At 37.0% G+C, this 15,584-nt stretch overlaps 1 protein-coding gene across 1 annotated transcript in view; it reads right to left on the reverse strand.

Annotated features, from left to right (window-relative positions):
* Positions 1 to 15,584, reverse strand: part of LOC150077478 (protein-lysine N-methyltransferase SMYD4-like) — a 336,848-nt gene that overhangs the window by 101,228 nt on the left and 220,036 nt on the right. Inside the window, exon 13 of the mRNA XM_090385914.1 lies at positions 15,256 to 15,329. Within this exon, the coding sequence (XP_090242040.1) occupies positions 15,256 to 15,329 (74 nt within the window). The remainder of the gene's footprint in view (positions 1 to 15,255; positions 15,330 to 15,584) is intronic.

The following is a 15,584-nucleotide window of genomic DNA, read 5'->3' on the forward strand; positions in this document are numbered from 1 at the left end:
TGACAAGACACCATGAGCTACTCTTGTAGACCATCTGTACTGCTCAGAAAACTACATATCTGACTGCACAATTACCACTAGGTCCTTTTCATTCTCTACCATTGTCAGTGTAGTACCACACAGTTGATACATGGCTCTGCAGTTACTGCTTCCCATATGCAGTACTTTACATTTGTCAATGTTAAACTTCAGTTGCCACCTCTCAGCCCATCTCCTCAACTTTTCTAGATCCTGTTGTAGTAGTGCACTGTCATTAGTGTCATTAATAACTCTGCCGGCCTTTGTATTGTCTGCAAACTTAGACATTTAGCCTGATATACCATCATCAATAAAATTAATAAATACAGAAAACAATAATGGACCCAACAATGAACCTGGAGACTCCACTAACAACATTAATCCACGAAGAGCAGTGTCCACCATTGATTACTATTCTCTGTCTTCTCTCGCTCAACCATCCATTTATCCATGGCAGCAATTTGCCTCCAATGCCACACTGCTCCAATTTGTGCAGCAGTCATTTGCAACAGTATCAAGCTTTCCTGAAATCCAATTCTTGATATCGATGGTTCCAACCATCGATATCAAGTGGACCAATTTTATACACCCCCTTCCCCCTACAGTTTACATAAGCAAGGAACTGTTTGCTGTTTTTCTTTACATCCTTTGCCAAAGATTTCTCAATCTGCCTTTGCCTACCTAACCTCCTTTGTGACTTGATTACAGACCAGCTTATATCTTCCATAGGCTTCTGTGAAAACTGTTAATTTATATGTATCTCATGCATTTTTATTCTCTGCCACATCTCATTTGTTCATCTGACATCCATTTAGGCCTAAACCTGGAACAATATTTCTTAGTTGGTATGAAAATCCTAGTAGCTTTCAGGGTTAATTCTTTGAATGCTTTCCATTTTGAATTTGCTTCTGGTAACATCATCAGTTAGTCCCACCATATAGAACTTAAAAACTGTCACACACCACCATAGTTATCGTTACGAAAGCAAAAACCCTTCCCTTTATCCATGATGGTAGTTACCTCTTTGAGTAAATCCCACTTGAGCACACCGTGATCATTCCCACCTAGTGGTTCCTTTATCTGCAGATTCTTAATGTATGAAGAATCTCTACTGATAAGCAGATCAAGAGTATTACTCCCTCTAGCTGCTGTAGGAAACAATCATCCAATAAATCCCCAAAAGCCTTGCTCGTGTGTGAGTGACCAACCCACAAATTCCAGTCAATATCTGGGAAATTAAAATCCCCCATATAAGACACTCTGATTTACTGGCCCACTGCCGACCGGGCTAGCCAGGTGGGTAAAATGCCAGCCTGGCAACCCAAAGGTCGCGGGTTCGAATCCTGCCTCGGGCTTGGATCAAAGTACTGCAAAAACCTTGGGAGGTGCACTATGGCCACAGAAGTCGATGCGCCAACAACTACAAAAAAAACAAAAAAAAAAACTGGCTCACTATTTCTCTGTTCAGTTGTTCATTATACTCATCAGAGTCATTAGGCCTATAACACACTCCTATTCTCAATTTTTCTTTTCCAGTGCTTATGTCACACCAAACTGACTCGGCACTGCTCTGTCCACTCATGTCAACTGGCCGTACTTCCTTGGATTTTGTGTTTCTTAACTAATAGAATTACCCCTCCTCCCTTCCTATTATGTCTATCCTTCCTGTACACATTGTATTCCCCAAATTCCATTTCTGCATTCCTTATATCTGTGTGCCACCACAGACATAAGATATCCCAATGATATCTGCCTTTGATGTTTTGACTAACACCTCAAATTCATCAAATTTATTTACCAAACTCCTAGCATTGGTGTACACAAGTATACATACACCTGTTCCTATTCTTAGCTACCCTAACACAGCCCAAGTATTTACTTGTTCCGCAATGACTCCCAGCAGTCTCTGAAATCCCCTGCACCATGTTTTCCAGGCTGCTGCCCATTCCAATAGAAGCAGTGCAAGAATCACTTTCACCTCTGCCAGCGGCTACTGTTAATATATTTTTCCATGTATACCACCAAGCTAGTAGTTTTCCGACCCTCCTAACACTGCCTCGATAGCATCACCAAATAGTCTTGCACCCTTTCTATTTAAGTGTATACCATCCCTGTAGAAGCAGTCTCTCCTGTTAACAAGCACAGAGCAGGCTGAGAAAAATTATACCCCTTGAGCCTTGCCCAATCTCTCCAGGGCTAAATTTATCGACAAGGCTCTCATCATATACTCCCTCCTATTGTGTCTGGGCCGAATTACACACTTTCAGATTCAACCTTAACTCACGGCTTTTTTTCAACTTTGGCCTGTACTTGTTAAGTAATTCTGCCGGTCTCCTACTCTTAATATCATTAGTGCCAACGTGTACAACAATATCACCTTTTGTGCCCTTAAAAGATGATATCTGCTCTACAACGTAGTAGTAGTAGTAGTGGCATGTGATGCAAGAAAGCAAGTGTATGAGCTTATGCAGCATCAGCCAAAAAAAAAAAAAAAAAAAAAACATACACCATTCCCTCCAAATGTCTGCCCAGTTCTTCCTTAAATTTATTCAACCTATCAACTTCCACAATGACAGATGGAAGTTTGTTCCAGCAATTAACCACCCGCTGGCTAAAGGCAAATTTCCGCACATCTATTCTACATCTGTCCTTTCTTAATTTGAATTTATGACCCCTTAGGTTTGCAATCTGAACAAGTGGAAGGATCCCATCAGAATTCAGTGTGCTCAACCCATTCAGGGTCTTATACACCTCAAAACGTCATCAACTTCTGCCCCTGCCAGACATATCTTTGTCCTGATCCACCTATCCTTTTTGCCCAACATATTGCCCATTTTCCTGGCAACAGAGTCATCGACAATAACTAGTTCCTGTGGAACCAGTGCATTCTGCTTTGGGGGGTCGCCACTGTGTTGCGTGATGTTCAGTGCATGCTTTGGCGTCTATGTGGGCAGCTGAGAGCTTGACAGACCCCTCAATTTAGATCTTTCAAGGGCATCTAACCTGTCCTTCAAGCTCTCATATAGGCCCATAACAATGCTAAGTTGGTATTTGATTTCCTCACACTCCTTACATTGCGCGCACACACACACACGCACACACACAGAGAGAGAGAGAGAGAGAGAGAGAGAGAGAGAGAGAGAGAGAGAGAGAGATTCCCTTGGCAATAGATTTATTTATTTATTTATTTAATATCATGTCCTGATCACTCCACAAACATTAAACAAGCAGTACATTTCAAAAGGCTGTGATTCAGAGGAAAACCACCCCTCTCAGTTATCCCCTGAGACACAGCACCCCCATTAGCTTGGGCCTTTTGTTTTGCTGCTCTGGTCTGAGTGACAATTTTATTCAATTTCAAATAAAATTTCAACTTCAATACAAAAATATAACACTATACTTATATCCCAATGCAGTTATAACACTATATATATATATATATATATATATATATATATATATATATATATATTTCAGTATCGAATATTATCTCCAACCGAGTTACGTTATATGAATTTCATATCTCCTATAAAGTTATATGTATTAATTTATAATGTTACATTTGTAAAATTTAAGTAGTTATAATAGATAATAAATTTAACCATCTATTGCCACCCATGTGGTTCGAACTCTCCATTAGCTATCTATGCCAAATCACCAATTCTAAAAGCTCTATGAATATTACTGTTCTGAGTTACAATCTACGTGACAAGTGAAATTATTAAATCACGTAATAGTGCTATAAATTATGATTTACAATCCTCTGCTGATACTGATTACACTTCTACAAGTTTTGCAGAAACTACCAGTATCTGCTGTATCGATACGAAAACAATGGCGGCAGATTCAAATGATTCTATCGATACAATGCTGGCAGAAATCGACTGTAGTTTTCTATGCAATTACAAGGTCGAGTAAAAAAATAAATTAAAACTAATAAATTTAAATCAAAAGTTATAGAAAAACAATTTCAAATCAATTAATAAAAAAGTTCATTTAGTGACTTTGAACATGTCTGGCTCCCACTAGCCTCATCAGCAAACTGTTTAAATGATAATAAACCCCTGAAGATCACGCAAACTGATTAGAAAGTACAGACCACCCTTGTAGTGGTTGCAGTAACCCAAGGCAATGGATGGTGCTACATGCAATTCCTGCTGTGAGACTAAGTGGCCATGCTCTCCTGTGCATCATTTGAGTTCAGTTGTTAATAAAGTTTTTTTGTTGTTGTTGTTTGTTTTGAAATTTTGATTAAATTAACAATGTTTACAAAAATTAGAACTGTTTCAAAAAATTATGATAATAGTTTGTTGACATAGATTAGGATACTCATGGGCTTCAGCCCATGTGGTATACTGCCCGCACAAGTATATTTAAATGGTAATGAACCCCTGAAGATCACACAAACTGATTAATATTAGAGGTTTAAATCAACCCATTTCTAGAATAGCCAATCCTCACATCATACTACCAGTTCTTTAAAGAGTTAATACAAATTAACTAAGCATTAACTAATTTACTAGCTATTCCAGATAGTGCAGTTTGTGCTAATTTTCTTATGTTTTATATATTGTCTTTTTTCCAAATTTAGCATTCAATTTACACTTAGTGGTTCCTAAACAAGTGATAAAAGAGAATAGTATTTATCAACAGGTTTCTTAAGCATATCATTAGCGCAATTTTGCAAATTTGATAATGCTACAAGTAATATTTCATTTTGTAATACTGAGTAATTAATTTCATTAGTTCTCTCATTCAAATTATTCAGCAATTAAATTAAACTTGTTCTCAGTGGGCATATCCTAAGTAACTGGCAAAAGAGATTCAGGAAGAGACTAGACTATCAGATAGTTCTGTCAGAAATATATGACAGAACTGTCTCAGGTAGTTCTCGCAGATATTTCATTAGTGCTATTTTTACAAATTTTACATATTTTGTCACTTCATAGTTATTACCAGAGAAGATCTTATGATCAGGATACTGACAGTCAGTAGACACTAAAATCTTTTTTAAAACAGAATTATTCCGAGGTTTAGATATTCTACTGATTTAGTTCAAATTATTACAAAGAACATATGTTAAGGATTCAGCTTTAGAACTGAAAGTACCATGTTTCTGCAGTTTGTGCTATCTATATACTTGCTGATACTAAATTATATTTTAATGTAATTCTGGTTTTCAGTTTCAGGTCTTCCAGCAAAGCTGTTTGTCATTCAATAATATCTAAGTTTCATATTATTTGACTGGATTTATTATTTAACTGATTTTTTTTTTTTTTTTCCCCAGAAGTGGTTCACTGGATACCTTAGCAAAGCTTCCATTTTGAGACCCAAAGTTGCAACATACAAACAATTTTCACACTACATTAAAGTAATTCTGGCCATTGCTGAAATTAAAAATAAAGAAATATTTGATAATACCAAACCAATATAAAAAAAATACTTGAACTCTTAAACCAAACCCAATTATACTAACAACCACTCTGTGGAGAAGCGCCAACTTGCTACCTTTCTTCAACAGACCCAGCAACTATGATAGACAGCCACAGATAAAGCGGCCATAACCAAAAAAACCTCGTTCCAGACATCCGGACAACCTGGTTCTCCCCAAGTCTCCTGACAACCTATCTGCTGACCGGACATGGTGCCATCAAAGGAAAACTTATACCCTGGGCCTCACTGACAACCCGTTCTGTTCCTGTGGCCAATTTGAATCATGAGCATCTGATGTACCAGTGCCCATTATATGAGGACCTTCGGTGCATTCTGATATCAAAAATTCAATTCATCCCAAGACTCCGGGAACAATATCTCCTGGAATCAGAGGATACCTATGCTGCATTTTCCAAATTCGCCCAAGACCTCTTCAGAAGGCGTAGGATTCTCCCACCACCACAGAACCTACCTGATTTAGTCCTTCCACCAATTTTCCTGGATGGCACCTGTTCTAGGATTTGTGACACCTCAGGACAAGAGCTATAACCTTCAGCTCTACTGTCAATGCCACCTGCCAGTCTGAATAGGATGATCTTACCTGATTCACTTTAACTCCTCATCCCTCAGCGGGGTGGGGTGGGGGTGGAGATGGTTCCCTGTCTTCTCCCGTTGCCACACCTTTTTCCCTCTGGTGGGGCATGGGCATGTACCACTGAGGTTGTCTTCTCTATTGGCCTCATACTTTTGTCTTTCCCCCCCAGCCTTAAGTCCCTCTCCCTCCCTCTCTATCTTCACTAGGTCTTACAATACCAAGATCCCATTCATTTTTTTTCTGGTATTGAAATACTGGTATCGATACAAAAAATACCGGTTTTTCGGTACTAATTTAAAAAAAATAATTCTTTATAATTTAATCACAAAGGTTATAAAACAACCTTTATGTGATTTATTTCAAATGTTCGATAAATCATCGATAGGACACCATGCAACATTGCAACCTGGCCACAATTCTCGGACAACTTCATGTCTGACTGTATCGTAACTCCCAAGTCCCGTTCCTCCACTACTGACTTTAGTTCAACTCCACCAAGTATATAAGTTATTTTGGGGTTGCTGTTCCCCAGGCATAAGACCTTGCATTTTGCTGAATTAAAGCATAGCTGCCACTTTTCTAACCATCCCAGAAGTCTATCTGGTCATTCTGAAGAAGCTCTGCTTGGAGGCGATCATTAACTACTCTACTGATCTTTTAGCATTAGCATTAGTAGAGGCATATGATGCAAGAAAGCAAGCTTATTCAGCATCAGCCAAAAAAAAAAAAAAAAAAAAAAAAACCCACTCTCATTTCACCCCTCTGTTCGTTCGAAATACCTGTCCAGTTGAGCCTTAAATTTGTTTAGGCTATCAACTTCAACAACAAGTGATGGAAGTCGGTTCCACCAACCAACCACCCGCTGGCCAAAGGCAAATTTCCGCACATCTATCCGACATCCGTCCTTCCTCAATTTGAATTTATGCCCTCTGAGGTGATTATTCTGAGCAAGATGCAGAATCCCATTGGCATTGAGCATGCTCAAACCATTCAAAGCCTTATACACCTCTATCAGATCACCTCGCCGGAGACTAGGCACCGGCGAGGTGATCTGATAGAGGTGTATAAGGCTTTGAATGGTTTGAGCATGCTCAATGCCAAAACTTGCAGATGATGTAAATCTTTACATCATCTGCAAGTTTAGACCTCATGCCCTCCACAGATGTCATTTAAGATAATCAAAAACAACAGTGGTCCTAATAATGATCCTTGGGGAACCCCTGCTTCTTACATTAACCCAATCTGAGGAATAACCATTTATCACAACAGTCTGCCTCAAGCCATCATGCTATCCATCTAAGGATTTTTCCCTATGATTCCAGCCAGCTCCAACTTATAAAGTAACCACTCATGTGGGACTGAGTCAAATGCTTTGCTGAAATCCAAATAAACAATGTCGAAATTATTCCCTAAATCCAGCTCACAAGTGACCTGTCAAAATGGTTAATCAGATTTGTTAAACATGATTTTCCCCTTTATAAAACCATGCTGTGTATCCTACAGAATTCCATTTCCATCTAAATGATCCTGAATTCACACCCTTGATCATTCCTCCATGATTTTCCCTACTACTACTACTGAAGTTAGACTGGCCGGTCGGTAATTTCCCGCTACACTCCTAGAACTGCCTTTATGTTCCAATTTACACCGATCCAACAGAATTTTTCCTGAGTCCAGCGATACTCTCATAACTAGCCTTAATGGTTCAATGCACTCAGTTGCCGCCTCCTTTAAGATTATAGGGTATATGCCATCAACCACAGGAGCCTTACTCGACTGTAGGCACGAAAGTTTTCTCATTAAATAATCATTTGAAATTTCAATATCCCTAATTATATTTTTTCAACTTTACTTCCATAACATTTCATTGACACAAAGGGTTTTTTTAATGTAAATATTGATGCAAAGTAATGTTGAATTCATCTGCAACTTCAGCTATGTTATCTAATACTATCCCACATCCATTACATAAGGGTCAAATCTGATTTGTCCTTCTGTTCTTTGCATTTACATATGTGAAGAATTCCTTAACTGCACTCTTTGCTCTCTTCTTTATTCCTTATCCCCACAAATTCTTTCCAAAATAAGAAATTGCCTGACTCCAATGAGATTTTAAAAGATGAACTTAAGTTGGAAATTAATGAAATACTTTTAACTATTTTTGCTAAAAAAGTCCAAAGCCTAGAAAATATGGACTGAGTCGTCTATGATTATCTCAGTACAATAGTACCAGAATAGAATCCGAAAGGACGTTTTCTGCCGCTAATCAAATATGTACCAAAATCAGATCGATTCCATTTTAAACGATCCTACTATCGATTGCTTATGTTTCTTAAGAGTTCACTTTATTCGGATAGGAACTTTGCAGTAACAATACATATTTTTTTGTTTTTAGAATAACTATATTTTAATGATTTTTTCCAGAATATTTATTATTGCAATAAAAGTTTATTTAAAACATGAATTCAAGTAATTACAATACAGTAAACCCTCGCTATTCGCGGGGGTTACGTTCCTGAGAAATGTCGCGAATACTGAGTTATGGCTCCCATAGTAATAAAGGGGTTCCGTTCCAAAGTATGAAATATATAAGAAAAACTAGTCTAAAATTTTGTCTATGTATGTATTATATGTACCTTCATAATATGACTATGTACATAGACAGTACATAGTGAAATGCAAGAATATGGCATTGAAATGAAAATAAGAAACAATTTAATATTAAATGTAATATGCCTTTGCAAAAACACTTATCCCGCCAGTGCTATCACCAGTTTCGCTAAAGTGTTGATAAAGGAGTTTTGCCTTTTCACGAATGATGAGTGAACTTAATGGAATTTTATTTTGAGTTCGGTCTTCTATCCACAGGTTTAAAGCTTTTTCCATTTTTTCTAATTTAACATCACGAGTTAGAGAGCAAATTTTTGAAGCAATTAGCGTGTTTTCACGGACACTACGGCGGATTTTTACTTCCGATTTTTTGATTGATCGTACCGTTGACTCATTAATTTTATAATGTTTTGCCACTGAGGAGACACTTTCACCATTAGAAATTTTATCTAATAACTCAATTTTATTCGCTAATGTCTTTCTAAATTTTTGTGAAAATAACCTTCTTTGATATTTTCACATTTCTCTTGTTATTTGTAGCCATATTTTTGTAGGAGTTAGAAAGAACTTGTCCACAATAAAGTCACTTTCTTCCGTTAACACACTCGAAAAAGTCCGTTTTACACTGCAAAACGGTAGATTTATCATTTTTGTAAGCATATCAATTTATAAATTGATAAATTTATTCAATTTATAAGCATATAAATTAAAAGCAAATATCGAAACCTTCCATGACAAGCGCATAACACATACTGAACAAGGATTAGCGAGAAAGATCCACGCTCACGATTTTGTCACTCCTCTTCCCCCACCCACTGAGCGCTGTTTTGACCAGGAAAGATAATTTTAGCCATGCCCATATTTTTTATGGCAGAAAATATTCATTGCGCTTTAAAATTCACATTTTTTTAGGTTTCATTTTATATTAAATCGGCGATCGCGAATACACAAAACCGCGAATAGCGGGGGAGGTTTACTGTACTTTTTTTTTCTTATTTTATTGCACTTGTCATCAAAATTTGAGAAAAATGTTTATACCAGTATCCCAGTTTCATAAATTAAAAATACTGAAATACCGGTATTAAGATTTTGACCGGTATTGTAAGCCCTAATTTTCACTACTAGCGTCAGACACATGTCAAAATTTACTGAGCCCAACAACCAAAGTTTTAATCTTTATTTTCCTTTTGGCCAAACCACTAGTGTGGTTTTTTTTTTTTTTTTTTTTTTTTTAGGTTTTAGTCACTGAAATCTCAGGAAACTAGGTGGCAGAACCTGCTAGAGTAAATATCTAATACTGTCGTAAATGACCATAAATGACCTTAGTGTGGCACCAATGACTAAAAGGTCAGATGAACAATGGTACACAACACTACAATATTCATACACTTTTAAATCTCTGGCCTCTACACTGTTCTGTATCATACGACAATGTATGCTACGTGGAGATGGAGGGAACCCCTGGTGCTGTTAGACCCTAAACACACTATATACAGAATTACAACCTTAATTATATATATAAAAAAAAAAAAAAAAAAAAACATCATTAAAGAAGCCTTATACAACCTTTGAGAAAGCAGCAACGCGAGCAACTTGAAGTTGAGAGCTTTTTGTACTAAATAAAAGCATGAAAAATAAATAAATAATAATAAGTACTAATTAGTGCCTAATACAGGTTGATTCACTATCAGTGCGACAAACTTGCAGGAGGTGTAGGGGGCACAAAGACGAATCGGAATCACATAGCATTGCAGGGTCTGAAATGCCTTCGTCATGCGGTAGAGTACGTTGAACGGGGGGGGTCTCATTAACAGTGATCCCGCTGGAAGTCAGCATTTGCCAACCGTTTCTGTTGAAGAAACCAAGTAGCAAAAGTCCTCCGGAGTGGACAATCTGCAGGTTCCAATGATTGGACGCGTTGCAGATGGTATGAACTCATTTGGTTTGTTGACAGTATCCTCCATACAGTAGATTGGGAAATACCCAATCGTTGGCCTATCGCTCGAGTACTCTTACTCGGATTGCCTTCTGCAAGATGTAGGACATTCTCCTCATTGTCTGGAATCCTCGTCGTTCGCTCTTGATTCATAGTACCTCTTGTGAAACAAACAGTCTCACGTAACCTTCTCATGATACGATTAAAATCGTATCATGAGGAGCACGCCTGTGCAGGAAACGTTTCTGGTACAAGCGCAGAGCGGCACGCCCGTTACAGTCCACAGCTCCACACGCGAGGTGCATGTCGGCCAGTTCAACGTTTGAATACTCGTCCATCCTACTGCCTTGGGAACCGGCTCGTAAATGCTGACTTACAGTGGGATCGCTGTTCACGCGACCTCCCGTTCAACGTCCTCTACTGCATGACGAAGGCATTTCGGACCCTACAATGCTATGTGATTCCGATTCGTCTTTGTGCCCCCTACACCTCCTGCAAGTTTGTTGCATTGGTAGTGAATCACCCTGTATACATTGATAAGCACTGAATGGGGTCCAACACCTATCAGTGTACATGTAATTAGCAACACTACTATCTGTTTCAGCGAACCCCATACCAGTTTTACATTAGGGCAAAATATAATGGATAGAATCAAAAGAAGAGGGAGGAATACCCCACATATTAAAATAAAATATAAATATAATATTAAGTTAGGTAGGCATAATTTTTTTCTGCAAACTGGTATAAAGGGGCTGTTGGTCTGACAGATAGAAACCCAATTTAAGTGATAAAAGAGATGATATTTAGACCAGCATTACTAGCATGTATCCTCACATCTTTATTACATAAATAGTATTTTATTTATGATGGCCCTTGAGTAGATCTACACTTAGTTTCAATGAAAATATCTATTTTCTACCATATTATAAACTTTTAAAAGCTGTGATAAAAATTGAGTGTGGCCAAACTAGGTCAATGCCATGTTTGGCTTATATGTGGGATCTGAGTATATTGAAAACAGACAAACACAGTTCTCCTTTACATATTGTGTGTGTGTGTGTGTGTGTGTGTGTGTGTGTGTGTGTGTGTGTGTGTGTGTGTGTGTGTGTGTGTGTGTGTAAACAATAGGAGGTTATGCTTTAGTATGGAGAGAGAACAGCAGGTAGTGTAATCAACCAACGGGTTAGCTAAAATGGAAAGGCAGTCATAAAATAACAAAATTCGAACCTGCAACACAGAAAGTCAAAATTATTACAAGTACTTAGTGCTGTACTTCGGATGATTTCAACGTCGTTAACGAAAGCCAGCCATCAAAATGCAGCAAAAAGTAAGGCCTCTGCTTCTAACATGAAATATACCAGGTTTTTTTTTTTTTTTATTGTTAATGTTCGGAAGCCAGGTTAATCATAATGCTAACGTATATATCATGGATAACCCGACAGAGGCGGAGAAATGATAAATAATAAGCAATATATAGGTAGTAAAAAATTACTAAAGATCATTGAAAGTTGAGATTGCGAGATGGAGCAGATGGTCATGAATTGTACTTACTGATTTCGCAAGCTGGAGGAGTGGGGACGGTTGTCCGGTTTACTGTGGGGAGAGAAAGAATGCTACATGCTTGTTTCAATGGTATGTAGAAGCGACCTTGGGAGTTGGAAAGCAATAAGACGTGCAGGGTTGACAAGGGAATTAAACACGAGGCCACGAGTCCCCACGAGTCCTAGGATAGGGGAGAAGGCATAATGTACAAAACAGTGTGAAAAAGATGCTGAATTTTGTATGAGGCGAAGTCAGTAAAATAGCATCTTGATATTACTTTCAAAACCTAATCGCGCACAAGAAATAAAAGATAGGGATTCAGAACAGTAAAAGGAGAGTGTGAATGAGAGGAATTAGTAGTGCTCGGGTAGTCCGGGGTCGCTAGCCCGTTTCAGGGACTGTATCTCATGTGTTTAAGTCAATAATGTTAATAATGGTGGAGGTAGACCATTATAATACCATTTAGGTTTATTACCATTCATGACGAATATATAATTACATATAATGCCAATAAAAATAGTGAAAAATCCTAAGAAATAGTGAAAAAATATAACCAATCGGGTAGTCTGGCCAGCTGTGTCCTGGCTAACCTTTATTTATACAATGAAACTGCATTACCAACCGAACTATCAATGTTCAGATGCATTGACGACTTACTGGTAATAAACTATACCAACTTCATACAACAGTTTGCCAACATTTACCCTCCAGAACTGACTCTGGAAAAAACCAATAACAACAATCATACAGCAAATTACCTAGATCTGAATATTAATGGCACACAAATATCCATCAACATCTACAAGAAAATAGACTCCTTCAATTTCAATGTTGTCAACTATACACACTGTCAACTCCAATATCTTGAAAAAAGTACATTCAAATGTTATTCTTTCACAATGCTTCAGAATAGCTAACATACGTAACAGTAACCGGCTGATAAAGCATAACATAATAACCCTATATAAAAAGCTATTGGACAATCAGTTTCCGACAGCCTACCTTCACTACCACTTCAACAAAGCATTCCAAATCTTAAAATAGAATATAATTAACCAATCCCTAGATATGACAAATATATTAGCATAATGACATCCTCTACTTCCAGGCTGTGTAAATACAGTAAACCCCCGCTATTCGTGGGGGTTACGTTCCTGAGAAATGCCGCAAATACCGAAAACGCGAATACTGAGTTATGGCTCCCATAGTAATAAAGGGGTTCCGGACCAAAGTATGAAATATATAAGAAAAACTAGTCTAAAATTTTGTCTATATATGTATTATATGTACCTTCATAATATGACCATTAGAAATGCAAACATGGGATCGAAATGAAAATAAGAAACAATTTAATATTAAATGTAATATTTATTAGAAATTTCAAACAAATCTTTCAAACCAGCGCGTTTGCTAACTAAAAAACTTATCCTGCCAGTGCTATCACCAGTTTCGCTAAAGTGTTGATAAAGGAGTTTTGCCTTTTCACAAATGATGAGTGAACTTAACGGAATTTTATTTTGAGTTCGGTCTTCTATCCACAGATTTAAAGCCTTTTCCCATTTTTTCTAATTTAACATCACGAGTTACAGAACAAATTTTTGAAGCAATTAACGCGTTTTCACGGACACTACGGCAAATTTTTTCTTCCGATTTTTTGATTGATCGTACCGTTGACCCATTAATTTTATAATGTTTTGCCACTGAGGAGACACTTTCAAAATTGAGTTATTAGACAAAATTAGAAATTTTGTCTAATAACTCAATTTTATTTGCTAATGTCATCACCTTTGATCTTTTCACATTTCCCTTGTTATTCGTAGCTATATTTTTGTACAGGTTAGAAAGAACTTGTCCACAATAAAGTCACTTTCTTCCGTTAACACACTCGAAAAAGTCTGTTTTATACTGCAAAACGGTAGATTTATCACTTTTGTAAGCATATCAATTTATAAATTGGTAAATTTATTCAATTTATAAGCATATAAATTAAAAGCAAATGACGAAACCTTCCATGACAAGCGCATAACACATACTGAACAAGGATTAGTGAGAAACATCCACGCTCGCGATTTTGTCAACCCTCTCCCCCACCCACTGAGCGCTGTTTTGACCGGGAAAGATAATTTTCGCCACGCCCATGTTTTTTTATGGCGGAAAATATTCACAGCGCTTTAAAATTCACGTTTTTTATTAGGTTTCATTTTATATTAAATCAGCGACCACGAATAGCGGGGGTTTACTGAAATGTATAGGCAATACTCCATAACCTTTGTGGTGTCTCATGGTCTGAAAAACTTGTACCCACTGATTGGTTATCATACGAGTATTTTTTCACTATTTCTTACGATTTTTCACTATTTTTATTGGCATTATAGTAGTTAATAATGGTCTACCTCCACAATTATTAACATTATTGACTTATACACATGAGACAGTCCCAGAATTAAGTTCAGGGTCCTACTACAGGAACGGGCTAGTGACCCCACACTACCCGAGCACTATTAATTCCTCTCATCCCCACTCTCTTTTTTACTGTTCTGAATTCCTATCTTTTATTTCTTGTGTGCAATTAGGTTTCGAAAGGAATATCAAGATGCTATTTTACTGACTTCGCTTCATACAAGGCATTACAATTAACCTGGCTTCCAAACATTAACAATAAACTAAAAACCTGGTATCTTTTTAATACATGCTATGTATATTTCCTGTTAGAAACAGAGGCCTTATTTTTGCTACATTTTGACGGCTGGCCCTCATTAACGACGTTGAAATCATCTGAAGTACAGCACTAAGTACTTATAATATAATATTTTTGACTTTCTGTGATGCAGGGTCGAATTGCGTTATTTTATGACTGCCTTTCCATTTTAGCTAACCCGTTGGTTGATTACACTACCTGCTGTTCTCTCTCTCTCTCTCTCTCTCTCTCTCTCTCTCTCTCTCTCTCTCTCTCTCTCTCTCCATACTAAAGCATAATCTCCTATTGTTTATTTATTTATAGTTGTTGGGTGCCTTCTACTCTACATAGTAGTAACCCAGGTCTACATTCCTTCATATATTCCTCTTATTACAACTCCTGTACCTATTACTTCTATTATATATATATATATATATATATTACCATAACAGTTAAATATTTCTTCTCCTGCTTCAACATCTTTTATAGTCCTTACAAGTAGTACATTCTTGAAAAAGCTAAAATAAAATAAGAAACTAAATCAAAAGGAGATTAAAGAGGATAAATTACTTTTTATACTTATTTTACCATATTTTATTTATTAATTACTCATTCATTTATTTTAATATTATCTGTTTATTAAGTCTTTTAAAAAATTAAAATTAAAAACAGTGGCTTATTAAGACTTGGAAACAAGCACAGAATACCCAATCAAAGTGAATTCTATTATATAAAATAATCATGCAAAAAAATATTTCAGCACACTGTTGTAA

Source organism: Mastigoproctus giganteus, chromosome 12, assembly GCF_048544385.1.
Source record: "Mastigoproctus giganteus isolate SK-2022 chromosome 12, ASM4854438v1, whole genome shotgun sequence".
Classification (NCBI taxonomy): Eukaryota; Metazoa; Arthropoda; class Arachnida; order Uropygi; family Thelyphonidae; genus Mastigoproctus; species Mastigoproctus giganteus.